Source organism: Moschus berezovskii, chromosome 6 (assembly GCF_049115385.1).
Source record: "Moschus berezovskii isolate FMDL1 chromosome 6, NW_MosBer_1.0, whole genome shotgun sequence".
NCBI lineage: Eukaryota > Metazoa > Chordata > Mammalia > Artiodactyla > Moschidae > Moschus > Moschus berezovskii.
In genome coordinates, this window is record NC_142465.1 from 15,107,620 (window position 1) to 15,128,365 (window position 20,746).

The 20,746-nt window shown below is 38.6% G+C and overlaps 1 protein-coding gene and 1 pseudogene across 6 annotated transcripts in view; both read right to left on the reverse strand.

The window, feature by feature from the left end:
- PPFIA2 (PPFI scaffold protein A2) overlaps positions 1 to 2,824 on the reverse strand; it is a 500,869-nt gene extending 498,045 nt beyond the window's left edge. For all 6 annotated transcript variants that reach the window (XM_088836833.1, XM_088836831.1, XM_088836832.1 and 3 more), the window contains exon 1: positions 2,576 to 2,824. In XM_088836833.1, coding sequence (XP_088692959.1) covers positions 2,576 to 2,824 — 249 coding nt within the window. The remainder of the gene's footprint in view (positions 1 to 2,575) is intronic.
- A 15,100-nt stretch (positions 2,825 to 17,924) lies between these two features.
- LOC129535580 (nucleolin pseudogene) lies at positions 17,925 to 20,038 on the reverse strand (annotated as a pseudogene).
- Positions 20,039 to 20,746: the final 708 nt, after the last annotated feature.

The following is a 20,746-nucleotide window of genomic DNA, read 5'->3' on the forward strand; positions in this document are numbered from 1 at the left end:
AAATTTAGGTGTGGCTCAGACAGTAAAGAATTCACCTGCAATGTGGGAGACCTGGGTTCGATCCCTGGATTGGGAAGATAACCTGGAGAAGGGAATGGCTACCCACTCCAGTATTCTGGCCTGGAGAATTCCATGGACTGTATAGTCCACGGGGTAGCAAAAAGTCAGACACAACTGAGTGACTTTCACTTTCAAATTTTGATGATATAATACAGATTTTCAACATAACAATGCTATAATTAAAATATTTTCATTCGTATACCATTCAAAAAAGGTTTATCTACACAATATATTTATATATGATAAATTTTCAGTTTTCTCCTTTCCCTCCCGAATACCTTTTTCTAGCATTAATATTTTAATTTTACAACATCTTTATAAAAGATTCACCCATGTCTCTATCATGTCATGATAGAGGAAAAAAAAGGTAAGACCCAAATTATTCTTAGAATCATCTTAATTGTGTTAGGATCACAAGTTGATAGCATCAAGCTTAAATAAAATATAAAAAGATAACTTTAGGAGGGGTATCTGTATAGTCCTACACTTACGACCAGAGAGTCAACTTCTAAGAAGAGTGTGGGAAAAACACATGGCATTTTTGCAACTCAATTATAATCTTCAGTTTTTTGCCATTCTAATACATAATAAAAGTATGTTGAACTTGCCCCCCAAATAATAATATAATACAATTCTAAGATTCTTAATGAAACACTCCATCCGGAAAGAGAAATGATTGCCCTATTCTATGCTCATCACAGAAGGTAGTGAATAGTGTGATTGGTTATAAGACCATATTTTAACAAGAGCATTAACCAACTCAGATAATTTTAGAGGTGAGTAAGCATGATGATAATCATTCTAGAAATGACTGTATGAAGAACAGTTGTAAACACTGAAATGTCTAGGTGAAAAATATAATTCTTGGTGAAGGTATGACAGTTGTCTTTTGAAATGAACCAATACAATACAGTCTGTGTAAACAAATTAGTGTATGTCAAGAGGTTAGAGATATTGGAAATATTATTGCACCTCAACACAAAAAAGATTGAAAATGAAAAGAACTGGGACAGGAATTATGGAATTACCTAATGGGAATGTGACAGAGCAACCTAGGTGATCCTTTATTCTGAAAGTCATAAATATCTCAACATCATACTACACGTTTATAGGATGGCTGGTTTAGAATTTTATCAACATTGATTATGTAATTTTAAGTATTTATGAAAAGATATTACCTACAAGACATAAATTTATAGAGAAAGATCAACTCTTCAGCATTTGCTGTACTGTCTTTTAAGTAAAGGGCGAATCAAACTTGTTTTTAAAAGAAAAATATCATTTATTGAGGGGTGATTATTAAAAAACTTAATTCATATTCTGTGATGCTTCTCATGCCTAAAATGAGAATGCTATTCTTAAATAAGAGAACTAATTATTAAATTTGTATATAAATTAGCTGAAAATCCTTAAAATACCTGTTTTTCCTATAAATTAAGTATATGACAATAATAAAAAAAGTTATTTTATATTACTACATATAATAGTAATATTATTATTATAATACATATACATAATGCATATAACATGTTACTACACAGCACATAAAATAATTATTTTCTAAATATTTACTTATAAATAAAATTGTTAAAATCTAACAATTTTAAGTTTGTGAGAATAAAGCTGAACTTTTACCTATTCTCCTATCTCCAAAATACTTTTCTTTTTTAAAGAAACTGGTTGAAATGTTTTTTCAAAGGGAGAGTAATACATCAAAATTCAATACTTTTAAGCAGTATTAACCTTTAAAGAAAGACAAATAAAAACTATTGAACAACAGACTTCCAAGCACTATCATTTCCAAAGTTAGACCAAAAAACTGAAAATGTAAAATACATCTTTCCAAATGTCATCTGTGCTAAGTCGCTCAGTTGTGTCCAACTCTTTGTGACCCCATGGGCTGTAGCCCCCAGGCTCCTCTGTCCATGGGATTCTCCAGGAAAGAATACTAGAGTGGGTTACCACACCCTCCTCCAAGGGAATCTTCCCAATCAGGGAGCAAACCCAGGTCTCCCACAATCAGAGCCACCAGGGAAGCCCAAGAATATTGGAGTGGATAGCCTCTCCCTTCTCCGGGATCTTCCCAACCCAGGAATCGAACTGGGGTCTCCTGAATTGCAGGTGGATTTTTTTTATACCAGCAGAGCTACTAGGGAAGCCCAAATATCATAATAGTGTTTAAAAAGCAAGAAAGAGAAAACTATCTATTCTCACACTCTGGTAATTAAAAGCTGGTCAACAGGTGACCTCCACCAAAAAACAGATAAAATTTTCAAGAGAAACACCAGATAGGGACTCATGCTTCAAATCTCCCACCACCAAAGTGCCACTATTTTGTTTGAGGCAAAGTTGCATGTGAACTAATTATCTATTCTTAAATTTTTCTCACCATAATTTGCATACCATATCTACTAAGGGCAAAAATAATTATCAGAATGGAAATAAAGCAAAGCTTATTATATCTTATCACATTTTCAGCTGCAGTAGGAAGGACAGAAGTTCCCAGGAGGCATACCTGTGGCAGGGCTGAATTGAGCTGTCTCTGGAGCGAATCTCTGTCATAGATGACATCCTGCAGTCTTTGCTGGGCAAGTGAGAGGCTTTCTTGGGTTTCCCGAAGGGTGTCTAGAAGACGATCCCTTTCATCTAGCATATTCACCATCAGCTGCTCAAAATGGGAGTCTGAGTCCGAGCCACTGCTTTGAGAACCCCTTTGGCTCATTGGGGTGTCCTCATTAATCGTGGGCATCACTTCACACATCATTGCTTAAAGAAATTAAAGGGGAGAGAAATCTTAGTAAAAAAAGATTCCCAAGCTCACCCAACTCTTTGCAGCTCATCAACTTTTCTTCTCTCCCCATTGCCCCAAATCCTACCATACTAAAAATCTGACCTCAGTGAAATATGATTCACTGACTTCCTCAAACTAACATGCTTTCTCTTTGCATGACAATCTACATATCTCCTACCTACAGAATCACAGCTTGATTTCATTTACTTCTCAAAGTTTGTTTTTTTTTAATGATTTACCCCACCTCATTCAATTTATAATAAGATGTCACAGCACTTATTAATTGATCACCTTTCTTCCCATTCAAATTTACAAATCACTTAAAGCTAATACCTCCATCTTACCTTTATTTGTTATTACCTTGTTAAAAGCAAGCATAGTGTCTGACATTTAACAGGTAGGAAGCAAATGATGTTTGTATTACTTAAGTAAATGAATGAATGAATGTTCATTCTTTCATTTAGAAGATCTGAAAATAATTGAGTTTTCATTTATGCAAAAATCAGCTTTTTAATTTTATCAAATTTTTTCATACAACTACTTTAAAGCTTCTTGACTTTACAACTCCCATTTTATTATTACAAGCTCTCTTCCTGAATTCCTGCAATATTCTACACAGAGTAGATAAGTTATGCTGACTGAATTAGACATATGCTTTAGGATATAGACTGAAATGCATAAATTAGTTTAGATTATTATACTACTAATTATACTTATTCTTTTGTTTCCTGCTAATTACTTTGTCTGCTTTCTGTCCAAATAATACAAACTAACACTCTTTCAAATATTCCACAAAACAGATGCCATAAATTACATTAGCTAATGTAGAAAGTTTACATCCTAACTGCTAATCAGAAGCAGCTAGTTATAAAATAAATGAACTCTTCAGAATATTTTTAAATTAATTTATTTAAAATAGAAAACACAGACATTAAGATGTAACATTGACCTGTTGTGCAGCATTTTAAAAATCAGAAATTATCTCATTTACTCTTTTCTTTCTTATGTTTAAGAAAACATCAAATCCATCTCAGTTTCAGTTGTACTGAAGCCAGAAGCTATTAATTAGAGGGCTTGGTTTTGCAAAAGTCTGATGTGGAGAAAGGCTGGTTTGGCTGTTGATCCTGGAGCATTCTTTGGTTTTATAATACAAGGTCAATTTATTTTTCTGCCTACATAATCCTGTCCTTGGGGAAAATATTTCTGGTGATATTTTCAAATAAAATGTCAAGATTTAACAGTTCAATAGTTAATTACTTTTTATGTAATTCTTCATATAAATTGAGTTATTGAATAGAGAAATTCAATTATCTGTGAATTATTTGGTTAAGGCCCACTGAAAACTAGGAGAAACTTTTAAAAAGATAAAAGGAAGCATTCTGTGACTGACAGCCTATACAGAAGAATTAAGGCAGGGGTAAATTTTAGAACAATTCAAAGTAATGCTTTGAATTACTGTTCATCATTCAAAACACTGGGCTCCCTGAAGGCAAGAACTTGACTTGTTCAATTTTTTTTTCACCCTAAACTAAAATAAGTGATTCAGATAGGATTTAAAAACACACATGTACACACTCAGTCACACTCACGCATTTGCTAATATTGTTAACCACTTTATGGTTGCAAATAAATTATTTTTTATTTTTCTCAACCTGAATTTCATTCAAACGATATTACAAAAGTGGGGAAAATGAAACTTTTCTGTTATAAATTTCTTTACATTAATTAAAAAGAAATTGGAAAACAAACAAAAAAGCTCCAGTACATTTGAATATTGGTTCACATGCCATGCATAAAATCCACAACACTGAACAGCTGTGTCATTCTGAGAAATCATTATCAAGAGCCAATGTGTTTCTTTCTGACACTTAAGGTTAAAACAAAATACTGGGCAAAGAAATGGTAGCACAGTGACAATCAGTGCCAAAACACTTACAGGGTTTCAGTTTAAGGTTGGTTAGACATTTTCAAAGTTGTTTTCTAAATGTGTCCTTCCTGAAAGAAAGCTCTAAGACAACCTCTACTCTAATTCACTCATAATAACTTTAAATTATGAGGAAAAACTTAACTGCAGCAATTACCTCAGCTACAGTTTTCTTCTGAATATGCTACTCTAGTTCTGACAACCATCGTCATCAGGAGACATTAGACATTCAGAAACTTTAGGCTCTTTGATCAGTATAAAAGTTGGTCTTTGACATAGTTGGAAGATGCTATGATGAGAAGCAGCTAAGGGATTTAGAAAGTCCATTACATTTACACTCAAAAGAACTTGATTCAATTCAATTCCCAAGGCATGTGAGCCAGAGCAGTTCACTTCATATCTCCAAACTTCAGTTTTCTTTTCTGTAAAGTGGGAATAATAATGTAGCATTTAAAAAAAACAAGCCCATAGTTCCAATAGGATACCTGACTGAGAACACACAGTAAAATTATAAAGCACTGTTGCAGATTCAAGTATTTATTCCTATTATAAAATGGCCAACATTCACCTTTGCAAAAAGAATATTTTACCTGTATGATTTATTCTGCTTCTATGCCTAAAGGTTTAATTCCAGTGGATGCTCTAAACTTTTCAAATCCAATTGAAAAAAAAAATCAAAGTATGCAAAAGTTACTTAGAAAATAATATGAACACATGGTACATGCTTTTTCCCCTCACAGTCAACACGCATGAGTAAATCTAAAGTCTTCTCATCAAAATTAGAAGGAAAACATTTGTCTACAAAAAACAAGGCAACTTTCATGAGTTAACTTAGTTTCTTGCAATAAAACTGATATTACGTCTAATATAAATTACAAAATAGTTGTATATTCTTTGAAATATACTATAACTTATTAAGTGCACATTTTAGGTGTTAAAAGCAATTAAAAATCTGTATTCAGTGTAACTTGCATAGCACAGAAGGCTGTGGTCATTCAACTTATCTTCTATTTCATCCTCATATCGCCACTTTTAACTTTTAGAATCATTTTCAATATTGAAAACTTCATTGTATGACATCATTCCTGATAAACCAGAGAGACCATACTAACAATTTGCTTAGATATTTGCCTTTTCATCATTCCCTTCCCAAAATCAACTGATTCCTGAATTATGTTATACTCTTCTAGATGTTGATGCCCTGGTCATTTAATTACTGAAGGTTTCAAGGGCTAGTTAGAGGCATTGTTTATTTTTTTGTTAAAAAAGAAAAATAGTGTTTTAATTATCTCAGTGCTGAAATTTAGCTTGAAGAATTTTATACCAGGAAAACCAACTCCCTTATTCTTAACACATAACCTTGACTGTCTTCTAAATCTCTGATTTCAAAATCAAACTTTTGAATGCCCACTGGAGTCATTACCCAAGGGCTTTCAATATCCAAAGTGTTTCTTAGCAATATATGCTGTTCAAACAGTATGTATCCAGATATGACAGTGCTACAAAAGCCTTTTTTTTTTTTTCTGTCAATGACTCACTTTATTCAAACAGATAATTAGGATTTAGATCCTACTGGAGACAAAAATCTAATTAATCTCTGTAGTCAGTTTCTTCTGCAAAGATTTAGTCTTTAGAACCTACCTATCTCCACCTCAGTTAATCCATAAGGAATAATTCGGTGAAAGAAATCTTAGCCATTGTCTGATTACACTACATGAATATTCCTCTTCCTGTTTAACTCTTTGAAGTCCCCTGTCCTCGGGAAGTATTATATTTTTAATGCCAGCATTTTGCACTTTCTTTACCCTAGTGCATTTACAGCTGGCCAAAGAGCCAGCGCACCCCCATAAGGCTGGCTGGACAGTTCTCTCTCAGCCACACCCCCCCACCACCCTGAAGAAGTTGACTTCATAATTTCCACACCAAAATCGTCCATCCTGCCCAACGGGAGACAGCCAAGGTAGAGGAAATAGGAGAAGGGAGAGGGTGGGGGTGGAAAGCAAAAGGTAAGGAACAGTAATTGACAAGGAGGGAATTTGCATCTCATCTTCCCTGGGGGCGGGGTGGGGCCGGGGCTGGGGAGGGGGAAGGGGTAAAAAAAGAAAGCAGATGGGAAACCTTGTAACTCAAACACAGTCTCTGTACCTAATGTCTGTAATTTCGAGTCCCGCTTCTTCAATTGAGCAATGACAACCGCAGTCTCAGGCTTGGCGAGAGGGCAGGCTCACAGCCGGCACTCCTGGACCACTTCCCTAGCAACGGGAGGAGAAAAGCCGCTTAGACACTCGGGTGCCCCGGCGTTCTCCCGGAACGTGCCCCGGCAGGCTGGCGTGGCAGCAGCTCGGCATCTTCCCGCGGCTCCGTCAGCAGCCAAAAGGAGAAGCGTCCATCGGAAAAATGGCATATTACAAATTTTGCTTTGGGAAGCAGAGCTCGGCTCAGACCATTGTCAAAGGGAGGAGAGGGGGAGGCGGCTCTTAAAGCAGCAGCGACCCGTTTGCCAGAGCAGCCGCAGCTCCTCGCGTGCAGCTGGAGACCCGGGGCGGGGAGTCGGCAAGTGGGCACTGCGTTAGACTTGTAGAAACTTAACCAAGCGGCGCTACTCCGCGGCCGGGCCACCTGGAGGGTGTCATCCCCAAACGTGAGCTTTGGGAAGAGGTGTGAGGAGAATCTGGAAGGGAATTTCTCCAACCAGACCCCGACCCGGAGCCCCTCTGGAGTTTATGGCTACCTCCAGGAGCTGAAAGCTAAAGGGAAGCGAGTCCGCAGGGATGCGAGAAGCAGGGCAGATCCCCTCCTGGCCCCCTGCCTATTTCCAAGCTAAGGGTGTCTTATTTCACTTTTAAAAGAGCTGCTGCTTCTCCAGAAGGGCAAACGGTCAGAATCCCCACACCCAGCTTCGCCTCCCAGCCTCTTTGCAAGCATCGGTTGGCCGGGAGAACCAACCTGCTGGGCGCCAGTGCGGATGCTACAGCATCTTACTTGCCTGTGCTGTCGCTGCTGCCGCTCCTCCTCCTCCTCCGTCTGTCTCCCCTACCTCCACCCCTTCCTCCTCCTTGGCAGCCGCCACCTCCTCTTCCTCTGAAACAAGGGCTTCCCCTGGAAGCTGGTGCAGTGGTTTCCACCGGCCCTTAAATAAATTCTGAAGTAATCACGTCTTTGCTCTCCTCCTCACGTACACGCGCTCGCGGATACACACGACTCCCCCAAAGCTGCTGAGGCTTGCGCTGGGCCCAGTGCCCCCGGCAAAGGCGAGGGCTGGGGCTGGGCAGGTGTGACAAGGCGGGCGCGTTCCTCCTTGCCCTGGCTTCACGCACAGTGGTCTCTACAGGAAGACGTGTGTTGGCCCGTACTGCTAGGGACAGGACAGTCTTGAGCATCTTCTGGCTCTCTGGCTTTCCGTGCTTGTCATTTCTTTTACCAGCTTCCTTCTCTCAAGACCAAGGGCATGGTAGTCGCGGCTGTAGAGACCTGAGTGAATCTAGGGTGTGGCGGCATCTGTCACTTCTCATTACCTCTCCAGCTCTTTTCCATTCATAGCTTTGGAGATGAGAATTGTGTATTAAGTACTCCCTGCCAGAGTAAATTTTAGCTTTGAGCGGTCTGCTCCCTGGATCTTTTCCAGTTCTCTCATACCTGCACACCCCTTAGCATATTTTCCTTTCTTTCTGCCTCTTCTGCCCGTTCATACAGACCCATCAGGGATAGAGACGAAGCAGAAGACAAAACTGGTACCTGCTCTAAACAAAAAGGAAAGGTTTCAGTAAGGGAAATTAAGATATCCTAGTTTTAGTATAAAGAAGAAGACTTGCAGGAGGGCTTTGGGAGAAGGGTTCAACATTATGTATAATTTGGAAGTTAGTGCAAATACTCTTACGATGTAGTGCAATAAATCCAAAAGATATGTTTCACTTTTGTGTTACGCAAATAGTCCAAAGCTAACTATAGAAATACTATTAAAATAACAGCTCACGTACACTAAGTACAGTATTCAAGAAACATACCATTTTATGTTAGGAGTAGCATTTAATTAAGTTGATGACCTCACAGTAGAAGGTGAGCTCAAGCTCACATATTTACCCCTTTCTCTTCTAGACTGTTACTCAAATTCTGCATCACAACATAATCCTATTAGAATTAAGTATAAGAGTAATGTAAAGATTCATTAGATGTCAGCTGGAGCACTGTTTCTCAAACACAGCATACTTATTACTGATGTTTAAGTCACCAAGTCATGTCCAGCTCTTTTGGGACCGCACGGACTGTAGCATGCCATGCTCCTCTGTGCATGGGATTTCCCAGGCAAGTATAATGGTTGTCATTTCCTCCTCCAGAGGATCTTCTCCAACCCAGGGACTGAACCCATTTCTCCTACATTTGTATGCGGATTCTTTACCACTGAGGCACCTGAGAAGCCCCATAGATCACCCATGGATCTTGGTCTATTGTAGATTCTGACTCACTTGGACTGGGGTGGACCCTGCGATTCTGCACCTGTAACAACTCCCAGATGAAACTACACTTTGGGTAGCAAAGATTTAGATCACCCAATCAACCTACCATTTGATGTTGACTTAAATATTCTTAACCACAGAAAACTCATTAAGTCACAAAGCACCCCAGCCCATTTTCAGATAGATCTAATTTAATAACAGATTTTTCATACTGATCATATATCAGTACTCATAATTTTCATCCTTTGGAATTCCCCTGGAAGATATAAAATGTTCTTTATACCTCAGAAACGTTCTTATTTTTAGAGACAGTTGACATGTCTTTTTGTACAAGAATTTCTTCCTTCCTTCCTTACAATTTCCTTGGTAATCAACATTTACCAAGTATAGCCACAAAGTTGTTATTAATAGTATTTCCAAGAAAAGTCTTGATTTGTCTGATTCCTATTCATATAAGAAGTATAAATATTAATTCTAAATATAATGCCCACATATAGTTGACACAACAGAGTTGAAGGCCAACTCAGAATTAATAGCACAAAAGAGAACAGTTTGATAATGGATGGCAGGAAACATATAGTAAAGAATATTTTACAGAGAATAAATTGTCTTTATGGTCATTCTCAGCTTAGAAACTGTATGTTCGCACATTCTCACCCTTAAAACCACTGCAAAGAGTGTAAATAACATTCAGGTGATACAGTCAACCCTACGCTAGTTCTTGCTAGTGGCTCTCAAGTTTAGCATGCATGAGAATCTCTATAGGAATGGTTACAGAACAGATTTGGGGGCCCCATCCCTAAAGGTTCAGATGTGCCCAAAATGCTACTGGGGAAGAGCACAGAAATAGTTCCAGAAAGAATGAAAAGGCTAAACCAAAGTGGAAACAGGCCCAGTTGTGGATGTGTCTAGTGGTGTGAGGAAAGCCTGATACTGTAAAGAACAATATTGCATAAGAACCTGAAATGTTAGGTTCATGAACCAAGGTACACTGGAAGTGGTCAAACAGGAGATGCAAGTGTGAACATCAACATTTTAGGAATCAGTGAACCAAAATGGACAGGAATGAACAAATTTAATTCAGATGACCATTGTATCTACTACTTTGGGGAAGAATCCCTTAGAAGAAGTGGAATAGCCCTCATAGTCAACAAAAGAGTCTGAAATGCAATACTTGGGTGATGTCTCAAAAATGACAAAATGATCTCAGTTCATTTCCAAGGCAAGTTGTTCAGCATCACAGTAATCCAAGTCTATGAGTAAATAGGCAAATGAAATTGAATTTGAGTGGTTCTATGAAGACCTACAAGACCTTCTAGAACTAACACCAAAAAAGAAGAAATACTTGTATTAACAGGCAAGGTTGGTCTTGAAGTACAAAATGAAGCAGAGCAAAGGCTAACAGAGTTTTGCCAAGAGAATGCACTGGTCATAGCAAAAACCCTCTTTCAACAACTCAAGAGAGAACTCTACATATGGACATCACCAGATGGTCGATACCAAAATCAGATTGATTATATTCTTTGTAGCCAAAGATGGAGAAGCTCCATAGAGTCAGCAAAAACAAGACCTGGAGCTGACTGTGGCTCAGATCATGATGAACTCCTTATTGTGAAATTCAGACATAAAGAAACCAGGGAAAACCACTAGGCCATTCAGGTATGACCTAAATCAAATCCCTTTTGATTATTCAGTGGAAGTGACATATAGATTCAAGAGATTAGATCTGATAGAGTGCCTGAAGAACTATGGACAGAGGTTCATACCATTGTATAGGAGGCAGTAACCAAAACCATCCCCAAGGGGGGAAATAATGCAAGAAGGCAAAGTGGTTGTCTGAGGAAGCCTTACAAATAGCTGAGAAAAGAAATGAAAGGCAAAGAAGAAAGGGAAAGATATAGCCAACTAAATGCAGAGTTCCAGAGAACTGCAAGGCAAGAAAAGAAAGCCTTCTTAAGTGAACAATGCAAAGAAATAGAAGAAAACAATAGAATGGGAAAGACTAGAGATCTCATCAAGAAAATTAGATATACCAAGGAAATATTTCATGCAAAGATGGGCATCATAAAAGACAGAAACAGTAAGGACTTAACAGAAGCAAAAAAGATTTTAAAAAAGTAGAAAGAATACACAGAAAAACTATACAAAAAAGGTCTTAATGACCCATATAACCGCAATGGTGTGATTACTCACCTGGAGCCAGACATCCTGGAGTGTGAAGTCAAGTGGGCCTTAGGAAGCATTACTACAAACAAAGCTAGTGGAGGTGATGGAATTCCAGCTGTTATTTCAGGTCCCAAACGATAATGCTGTTAAAGTGCTGCATTCATTATGCCAGCAAACTTGGAAAATTCAGCAATAGCCACAGGACTGGAAAAGGTCAGTTTTCAATCTAGTCCCAAAGAAGGGCAATGCCAAAGAACATTTTAACTACTGTACAGTTGAGCTCATTTCACATGCTAGGAAGCTAATGCTCAAAATCTCTTAAGCTAGGCTTCAAGAGTATGTGAACCAAGAACTTCCAGATGTATATGCTAGATTTAGAAAAGGCAAAGGAATGGGAAATCAAAGTGCCAACATCCATTGGATCATAGAAAAAGCTAAAGAGTTCCAGAAAAACATCTACTTCTGCCTCATTAACTACACTAAAGCCTTTGACTGTGTGGATCACAACAAACTGTGGAAAATTCTTCAAGAGATGGGAATACCAGACAACCTTATCTGCCTCCTGAGAAATCTGTTTGCAGGTCAAGAAGCAACAGTTAGAACTGGACATGGAACAACTGACTTGTTCCAAATTGGGAAAGCAATATGTCAAGGCTGTATATTGTCACCCTTATTTAACTTATCTGCAGGGTACATCATGGGAAATACCAGACTAGATGAATCAAAAGCTAGAATCAAGATTGCTTGGAGAAATATCAATAACCTCAGAAATGCAGATCATACCACTCTAATGGCAGATAGTGAAGAGGAGCTAAAAAGCATTTTGGTGGAGATGAAAGAGGAGAGTGAAAAAGCTGGCTTAAAATTCAACACCCAAAAATGAAGATCATGACACCCGGTCCCATCACTTCATGGCAAATAGATGGGGAAACAGTGGAAACAGTGACAGACTTTATTTTCTTGGGATCTAAAATCACTGGGGACAGTGACTTCACTCATGAAATTGAAAGCCACCGAATCCTTAGAAGAAAAGCTCTGACAAACCTAGACAGCATATTTTAAAGCAGAGATATCACTTTGCCAGCAAAGGTTCCTATATTCAAAGCTATGGTTTTTCCAGTAGTCATGTATAGAAATGACAGTTGGACCATAAAGAAGGCTGAGTACCAAATAATTAATGCTTTTGAACTGCGGCGTTGAAGTCCCTTGGACAGCAGGCATATCAAACCAGTCAATCCTAAAGGAAATCAACCCTGAATATCCATTGGAAGCACTGATAGTAAAGCTGATACGAAGCTCCAAAACTTCGGCCACCTGGTACGAAAAGCCAACTCACTGGAAAAGACCCTGATGCCGGGAAAGATTGAGAGCAGGAGGAGAAAGGGGCAGCAGAGGATGCGAGAGTTGGATAGTATCATTGACTCCATGGACAAGAGTTTGAGCAAACTCTAGGAGATGATGAAAGATGGAATCCTGGCGTGCTGTAGTCCATGGGATCGCGAAGATTCTGACACAACTGAGCGACTGAACAACCACCACAAACCTCTGGTATGACCAGAATCTGCATTTCTGATAAGTTCCCAGGTAATAGAATACTGCTTGGTCAGGAATCCCACTTTGAGAACACGAAATAAATAAATCTGAAGAAATTTGGGAACAGGTTGATTACAGAACAATAAAACAACTGATATTTTATATTTAAGGCAAAAAGTCCCCCACACAAATATAAAACTAATTATTATGCTGAGGTTATCTTCTACTCCTACTGGTTTTTGAAAGCCAGGGGAAAATGGTTAAGATAAAATATGCTTATCTTCTAAGAAGTTAATTATATTTAGGCAGAAGTAGTGGAACTCACCTCTTTCATTAATTTTAGTGTCTACCTTCGATGAAAAAAAGTAATTCATAGAGGCATACAGTGTCACTAACTACACTTATTAATTCTTATTCTGCATGTTTTATTTCAAATACCATTTTTTTTGTCTATATATTCTTTCAAGGGGAGCATGTCATATAGCTACTCATGTTTACTGTGGTGGCACACCCTTCCATCTCTTTGGATATTCCAAATATCACATGGTATATTAGTAACATAATAGCATAATAATACAGAGAAGGCAATGGCAAGCCACTCCAGTACTCTTGCCTAGAAAATCCCATGGATGGAGGAGCCTGGTAGGCTGCAGTCCGTGGGGTCGCTATGGGTCGGACACCACTGAGCAACTTCACTTTCACTTTTCACTTTCACACATTGGAGAAGGAAATGGCAACCCACTCCAGTGTTCTTGTCTGGAGAATCCCAGGGATGGGGGAGCCTGGTGGGCTTCCGTCTCTGGGGTCACAGAGTCGGACACGACTGAAGTGACTTAGCAGCAGCAGCAGCAGTAGCATAATAATAATGAGCACTTGTTCTATTTAGACAAATGATGGTTTTATATGTCAAGATAAAGTGTACTAAGATTGGGCACCAAAGAAAATGAGTAATTAAGTATGGCCATGACAGTAGCAAAGATTGAGTAAATTGCAGTAAATTGTCTTTTAAATGCAAATATAATTTTGATGAAAAATAAAGCAAATATTTATGGTTGTAATAGACATTTTAATTTCAGTGTTACATCATTTCAGCCATAGAGTTTACCATTTATGAAAATAGTTTGCCTATATTCACAACACTTTATTAACTTATGAATATTATTCATATTGTTATATATATTAATGCTAACATTATTGAAAGAATTAAATTGCATTTTCTTATTATGCTTACTGACATTATGCTTACTGTTGAATTTAAAATTTAACATGGCTTAGACTGATAATATAAATAAGTTCCACCATATACTTTACCTACCTATAGTTTTGCGGGAAACATGAATTTATTTCCATTAAACAATAAGACCACATAATATTATTATGATGTATTATTTAGAGCAAGCAATAAAACAATCCCAAATGAATAATGAGTCACAAACTCAAGTGAACTTTATTTTTTACTTTTTCAATATTCCAGGGTAAGAATTGGTCAGTGGGCTACTCTCATCCATGCAATAATTTAGGGTCCTTGTCTGATCTCTACCATTTCTTTGGGTTTTGAACCTACATGGTCCAAAAAATGGGAGAAATAAGCACACCATTTCTAAAACCCTTGGTCCAGAAGTGACAAATACTTTTTTCATTTGCCACTGGTAAGAATAACTCACATGGCAGCTTTCAATTACAAGAGACCCTGGGAAGATAGTCTATCCTTAAGGTTGGAAAAAGAATAAAGAGCCTTTTGGTAAAAACTTAGCCAGTTTCTCTCATATACTGTTTGTGAAAGTGACAGTGAAAATAAAAAGTATGTAAACAATATGTTATGTTTAAACTTTCTGTTATGTGTACATTAAAAAAATGCAATTAATTGGAATCAATGGTCATAACAGTCAGTACACAATTCTCTCACAGTTAGCATTGTTTATTATAGAGGTTTCATGTATCTTGTGTTTATCCTACGCATTTTTCTTTTCACCTGTCTAAAGGAGCAAACTGAAGAATATGAGTTATTTAAACACATAGTTGCTGACTCTTGTGCTTCCACACAAATGTATGAGTATCAATTTTCACAAAATAAATTTTTTGTGAGGCTACATTAATCAGCCTTTATCTATGCATTTATATGAGATTATTACAATATATGGCAATTTGACAAATAGTCACAGGGATTTAAATTTATAACTAAGAAATTTTAGTGTTGTAGGAGAGCAAAAACTGTTATTTTTTGAAGTCAAAATATGATAAGAGTAGACAGGTCTCCAAGAACTTTACTTTGCATCTTTCAATACTATCTAACATCAAATCGAAGAGCAATATAAGGGCACTGCAAACAAATAAATTAGAATAGCAATGTCTTATGAAATAACATTTTCTCCTTTTCAAGGAAAAAATATCATTTCATGGGAAAAAATTATCTTTCGTTACTCTTTAGACTACTGTGAGGGAAAATATTAAAAGAAACATTCTAAATGCATTCAGTAGTTGTTTTATTATCTAGAGAGGCAGTTTATTCTAACATAAAGTTCCATAATAAAGATTTTAATTTTTCTGCTATTCCAATACAGGGAGCCTTGCTTTATAATTGTAGAATCATGGAATTTTATGCTGAGAGTTCTGTTATAACTCCATTCTTACAGATGCATATAGTAACACTAATTCCCGGGTTTTCTAGCTCAAGTACCTAAAGAAACTAAGCAAGCACTGGTTCAATTTTGATATCTACTTTTTGACACCTACTATTAAATATAAATCTTCCAGAACTTGACTCAGCCTTATTCATGATTACCTACCTACTTTGATCATTGGTATCACTGATATTAATCCAGTTATTTCTTTGAATCAATTGGCAGCACAAATAAACTGCATGAAGTTGAGATCAGTGATCACTGCTGTTCTTTGGATGAGAAATCACTGGAAAATAATAATCACCAATGTGAAAATGAGCTTTACCTTAATGCTCACTACTTCAGTACATGTACGAGCTTAAATGATGAAAATAACTGATATGGGTAATCCTCATTTTTTGATATAGTTTAAAGATTCACAAAATGAATACAAATGTAGGCTTTAGAAAGATACAAATGCACAAGATACACATGAGAATTATCTTTCATGAAGTTTTTATTTGGCCACCCATTGGTGACTTCAGTTGTGACTCTATATGTCTTCTGCTCAAGTAACCATATAAAATCCATAGCTATTTGTTAGGCTAATTGGAAAGCTAGAGCTATTGGCCAGGTGTATTCGTCCCTGCATCTCTACTAAAACAAGTGTGTGTCATTTACCCAGAGCATCTTTTGGCATTTTGCCACCAGCTCAGACTTTATCTCTGGCCTTCGTAACCACATCGTCAGTCAGTGCAGTTGATACGGCAGAAGAAGGAAGAGGACATTTGAACATAGATTACCCAGCATTCAAATAGTGTGGTCCTTTCCCATTGCACCTTATCCTATGTAGGTTAACATATTTTATCTCTTTTTCCTTGCTTTGGTGTGTTTTTAATAGACTTGTTAAAATGAATGGTTTTCAGTATTTTTGTTTTGTGAGCTTTTCTATTCCGTGACCTCTAATATCATTTGCTGGTAATGTACTTGGAGGCTACCATTCCCTCAGGGTGATGTCTCATATGACACTTTGTCTTGGGAAGTGGGAAGGGAAATTTGGGGATCTTTATATTTTTCCCGTGTTAACTCGCTGGATTAGATTCACAACAACAACAACAAACTAACTAAAAGCATCAATAACAGCAGCAACAAAAACCCCTGATACTAACCAGGTGCCACCCTCCTGGATGCTCTCTGAAATCTCATTCAGTCACAGAATGCAAAATCATTCCACAGATACATATGTTGTGGAAGACAGCTACCATCAAACAGTGCCAAACTGTAACTAGGTCCGACTTAGATTTACACAGGGAAACCATAAAGTGGACTCCGACAAGCAGGTGTTAAAGTGTCATTAGGATCCCTTTGAGTAATCTTGAAATTATGCAAACTGGCATATTGTGTAACTAAATTTATTTTAGTAATCATTTCACCATGGTTAGTAAATAACTGTTGCTGCATACATCAGTGTTTTATTTGCATTTACTTTCCCAGTGAATTTTAGAGTTTTGAAGTTGTAAAATGGGTCTTTGGTACTGACACTTATGTTATAATATTATACATTTGTAAATAAAGGTTTCATTCATAATTTTAGGTGTCCATGCATCATCTTGGAACTGGCTGTGTAGGAAGTCAAGAGTCACACAAAACGGCGAGATATAATGGAAGTGATATAGGAGCATAGCAAGTAACCATCTAATCTACTTGTGGAAGACCAGGATGAGAAGTGTTTTCTAAATAAATCTGTGAATGAATAGTGTGAAAATGTAACAGCAAGGGCAAGTAAGCAGAGGCAGATAATCTATAGATTGCATAGGAAACAGGGGAAAGTGCCAATTTAGCTGCTGTGTAGAGATAAGACAGGCTTAGACTGACAGAAGTGAATGGAAATCTAAGCAGGGACCATGTGTGAAAGAATATGTAAATCTTATTAAAGAGCTTAGAATGTATTGAAGGGAATGCAAAGTCTAGTAAAGTTTTATTTTTTTTTATTTTTATTTTTTCCAGAGTTCTAGGACTTTTAATCTGTCCCAAAATTGCTGAAGCAAAAATCATGATAAAACATTCTGCTTTCCTTTACACCCCCCAACACACACACAAAAAAAACTCTGTAGGAAAAAAATGGTTTTGTACATGGGAAGAAACAATATAAATTCAAAACTTACAGATAAGGGTTAGCTCTATCACTCATCTCTTTAAAAAGTTTATACGAATATCCAGTCAACACCAACAGGGTTATCTCCCTTGAAATGTTATCTATACGGATTTCCAAGTAGACCACAGGGCTGTATACTGTCTTGGAATGTCCTCAGAAGGCTGTCATTGATCAGGTAACAGAGTAAAAACCCCAGAGTCCTTTCTTCAAATGGAAGAGGGAGAGACAGGGATAGAAGAAACTACTCAAACTTCGTCTTTTTCCCTTGTGGCTTGTTATCTCCTCCTCCTCCTCTACCTCTTCGGAAGCCTCCTCACCCTCCAAAGCCTCCCTGGCCTCTACCACCAAATCCACCTCAGCCACCTCTGCCACCACCTCGGCCTCCAAAGCCACCTTTGCCTCCTCCTCGGCCACCTTCACCCTTAGGTTTGGCCCAGTCCAAAGTGACTTTGTTTCCATCGATTTCACCATCTTCCATGGCCTCCTTGGCAGCTTTGGCATCTTCCTCGCTGTTGAAGTCTACAAAACCAAACCCTTTGGAGGATCCAGTTTCCCGGTCAGTGACTATCCTTGCTCGAATAGAGCCATCAAACGACTCCTTTAACGTCTCTTCTGTAGTATCCTCAGAGAGACCTTTGACAAAGAGAGTTTTGGATGGCTGGCTTCTTGCATTAGGTGATCCCCTGGGTCCTTGCAACTCCAGTCTGATGGCTCTGCCCTCAATTTCCCTTTTATTACATGAACTTAAAGCTTCTTTAGCATCTTCAAATGAAGCAAATTCTATAAATACATACCCTTTAGATTTGCCATTTTGGTTTTGGGGCACCTTGATATGAGTTGCCTTCTCAAATACTTCCTGAAGTGTTTCTTCTGTTGCACTATAGGAGAGGTTGCTTAAAACCAGAGTTTTTGATTCACCACTCCAAGTGCTATTCTTTCCACCTCTATGGTCTTGACTTTGACCTTTCTCTCCGGTGTAGTACAGAGAAATGGATCGCCCATCTATCTCTGTTCCCTGCTTTTCTTCCAAGGTTTTTTCTGCATCAGCTTCTGTCTTAAATTCAATATAAGCAATCCCTTTACTCTTTCCATCCTTGCTGACTAATCTGATCTCCACAGCATGTTCAAACACTTCTTTTAATTCATCCTGAGTAACTTTGTAAGGCAGATTTTTAGCCAAAAGTGTTCTTGCATCTCGATCTTTCTTACTGTCTTTTCCCTTTGGTTTTTCTAGTTTAATTTCATTGCCAAAGACTTTTAAGCCAGTGAGTTCCAAGGCTTTTTCCAGGTCTTCGGCAGATTCAAAATCCACATAGCCAAACTTCCTAGACACACCAATTCTGACATCGACAACAGCAAGATCATTTTTAGCAAAAAGATCACTGATACCCGTTTTCAATTCAGGAGCAGATTTATTGAAGTTCAGGTTTCCAACAAAGAGATTGAAAGATGTAGTTGGTTCAGTGCCTTCCACTTTTTGTTTCTTGGCTTCAGGAGCTGCTTTTTGTTTGGCCATTTCCTTCTTTCGTTTTCCAGGTGCTTCTTTGACAGGCTCTTCTTCCTCTTCCTCCTCTTCTTCCTCATCCTTCTCCTCTTCTTCCTCCTCATCGTCGTCCTCTTCATCATCGTCATCCTCTTCCTCCTCCTCTTCCTCCTCCTCCTCTTCATCTTCATCAGTGCTCTTAGCCTTCACAGGAACAGCTTTTACTGGGGCTTTCTTTCCTTTGGCTGGTACAATCTCCATAGGTTCTTCTTCAGAGTCATCTTCGTCCTCGTCATCCCCTTCCTCCTCCTCATCATTGTCATCTTCATCCTCCTCATCCTCATCATCTGAGGCAGGAGCAGCACCAGATGCAGCAGCTGCCTTCCTCACTGCCGGCTCCTCCTCCTCTTCATCGTCGTCGTCGTCCTCTTCACTGTCATCTTCATCTTCTTCATCACTGTCTCCCTTCTTGTCATTCTTGCTTGCTCCCTTGCCTGGGGCGGCTGCTCCCTTCTTACCAGAGGTTGCTACCAATGCTTTGCCTGGGGTGGCTCCCTTTTTGCCAGGTGTTACCACTGCTTTGCAGGGGCAACTGTCTTCTTGGTTGGCATAGCTGCTGCCTCTTTGCCAGGGGTGACAACTGCTTTCTTTGCCGGTGTGGCAACTGCAACCTTTTTTGTTGGGGAAGCCATCATCTTCTTTGCTGGAGTTGTGGCAGCCTTCTTGCCTTTTTTCTGAGGGACAACCGCCTCTTCTCCACTGCTCTCATCGTCTCCATCTTCTGACATTTCCTCATCTTCACTATCTTCTACCTCCTTTGGGGGAGGAGCCATTTTCTTGGAGGCACCTTGATTTTTACCGGCCTTTGTGAGCTTTACCGTGATGGCCGCTTATGACGGCGGAGTGTGTGGCGAACGAGTGGTGCAGACGAGCCCAGAAGAACCTAAGCACCGTCGATGGCGGCCGCTAATCCCTGAGCGCGTACGCTTGGCTGCCAGCTAGCCCTCGAGACTGAGGCGAAAGACTCTATAGTAAAATTTTAAATCAAGAAAAGTTAGAGCACATTTTGGAAGGAAAAGGGTAAAAATTGGGAACTAAACAAGCTATAGTTAAGATATGAAGTTTGAACCATCCTTCAAGGGGGAATGAAAGAGGCAGGAGTATTTTCGGTAAAAACAGAGTAAATTCACTTTTGATCATGTTGAATTTTGTTATCTGACTGTGAGCCATCCAATTAGAGATACTAAAAAAGAGCTGAAAATGATAATCTATCAAATGAGAAACCCGGGCCAATGATAAATGTTTGAGGATCATTGGTGACATTTGAAACAATGAAAGTGAACAAACTCATGTCCACTGAGTCGGTGATGCCATCCAACCATCTCATCCTCTGTCATCCCCTTCTCCTCCCACCTTCAATCATTCCCAGCATCAGGGTCTTTTCCAATGAGTCAGTTCTTTGCGTCAGGTGGCCAAAGTGTTGGAGTTTCCGCTTCAGCATCAGTCCTTCCAATGAATAGTCAGGACTGATTTCCTCTAGGAGGGACTGCTTGGATCTCCTTGCAGTCCAAGGGACTTTC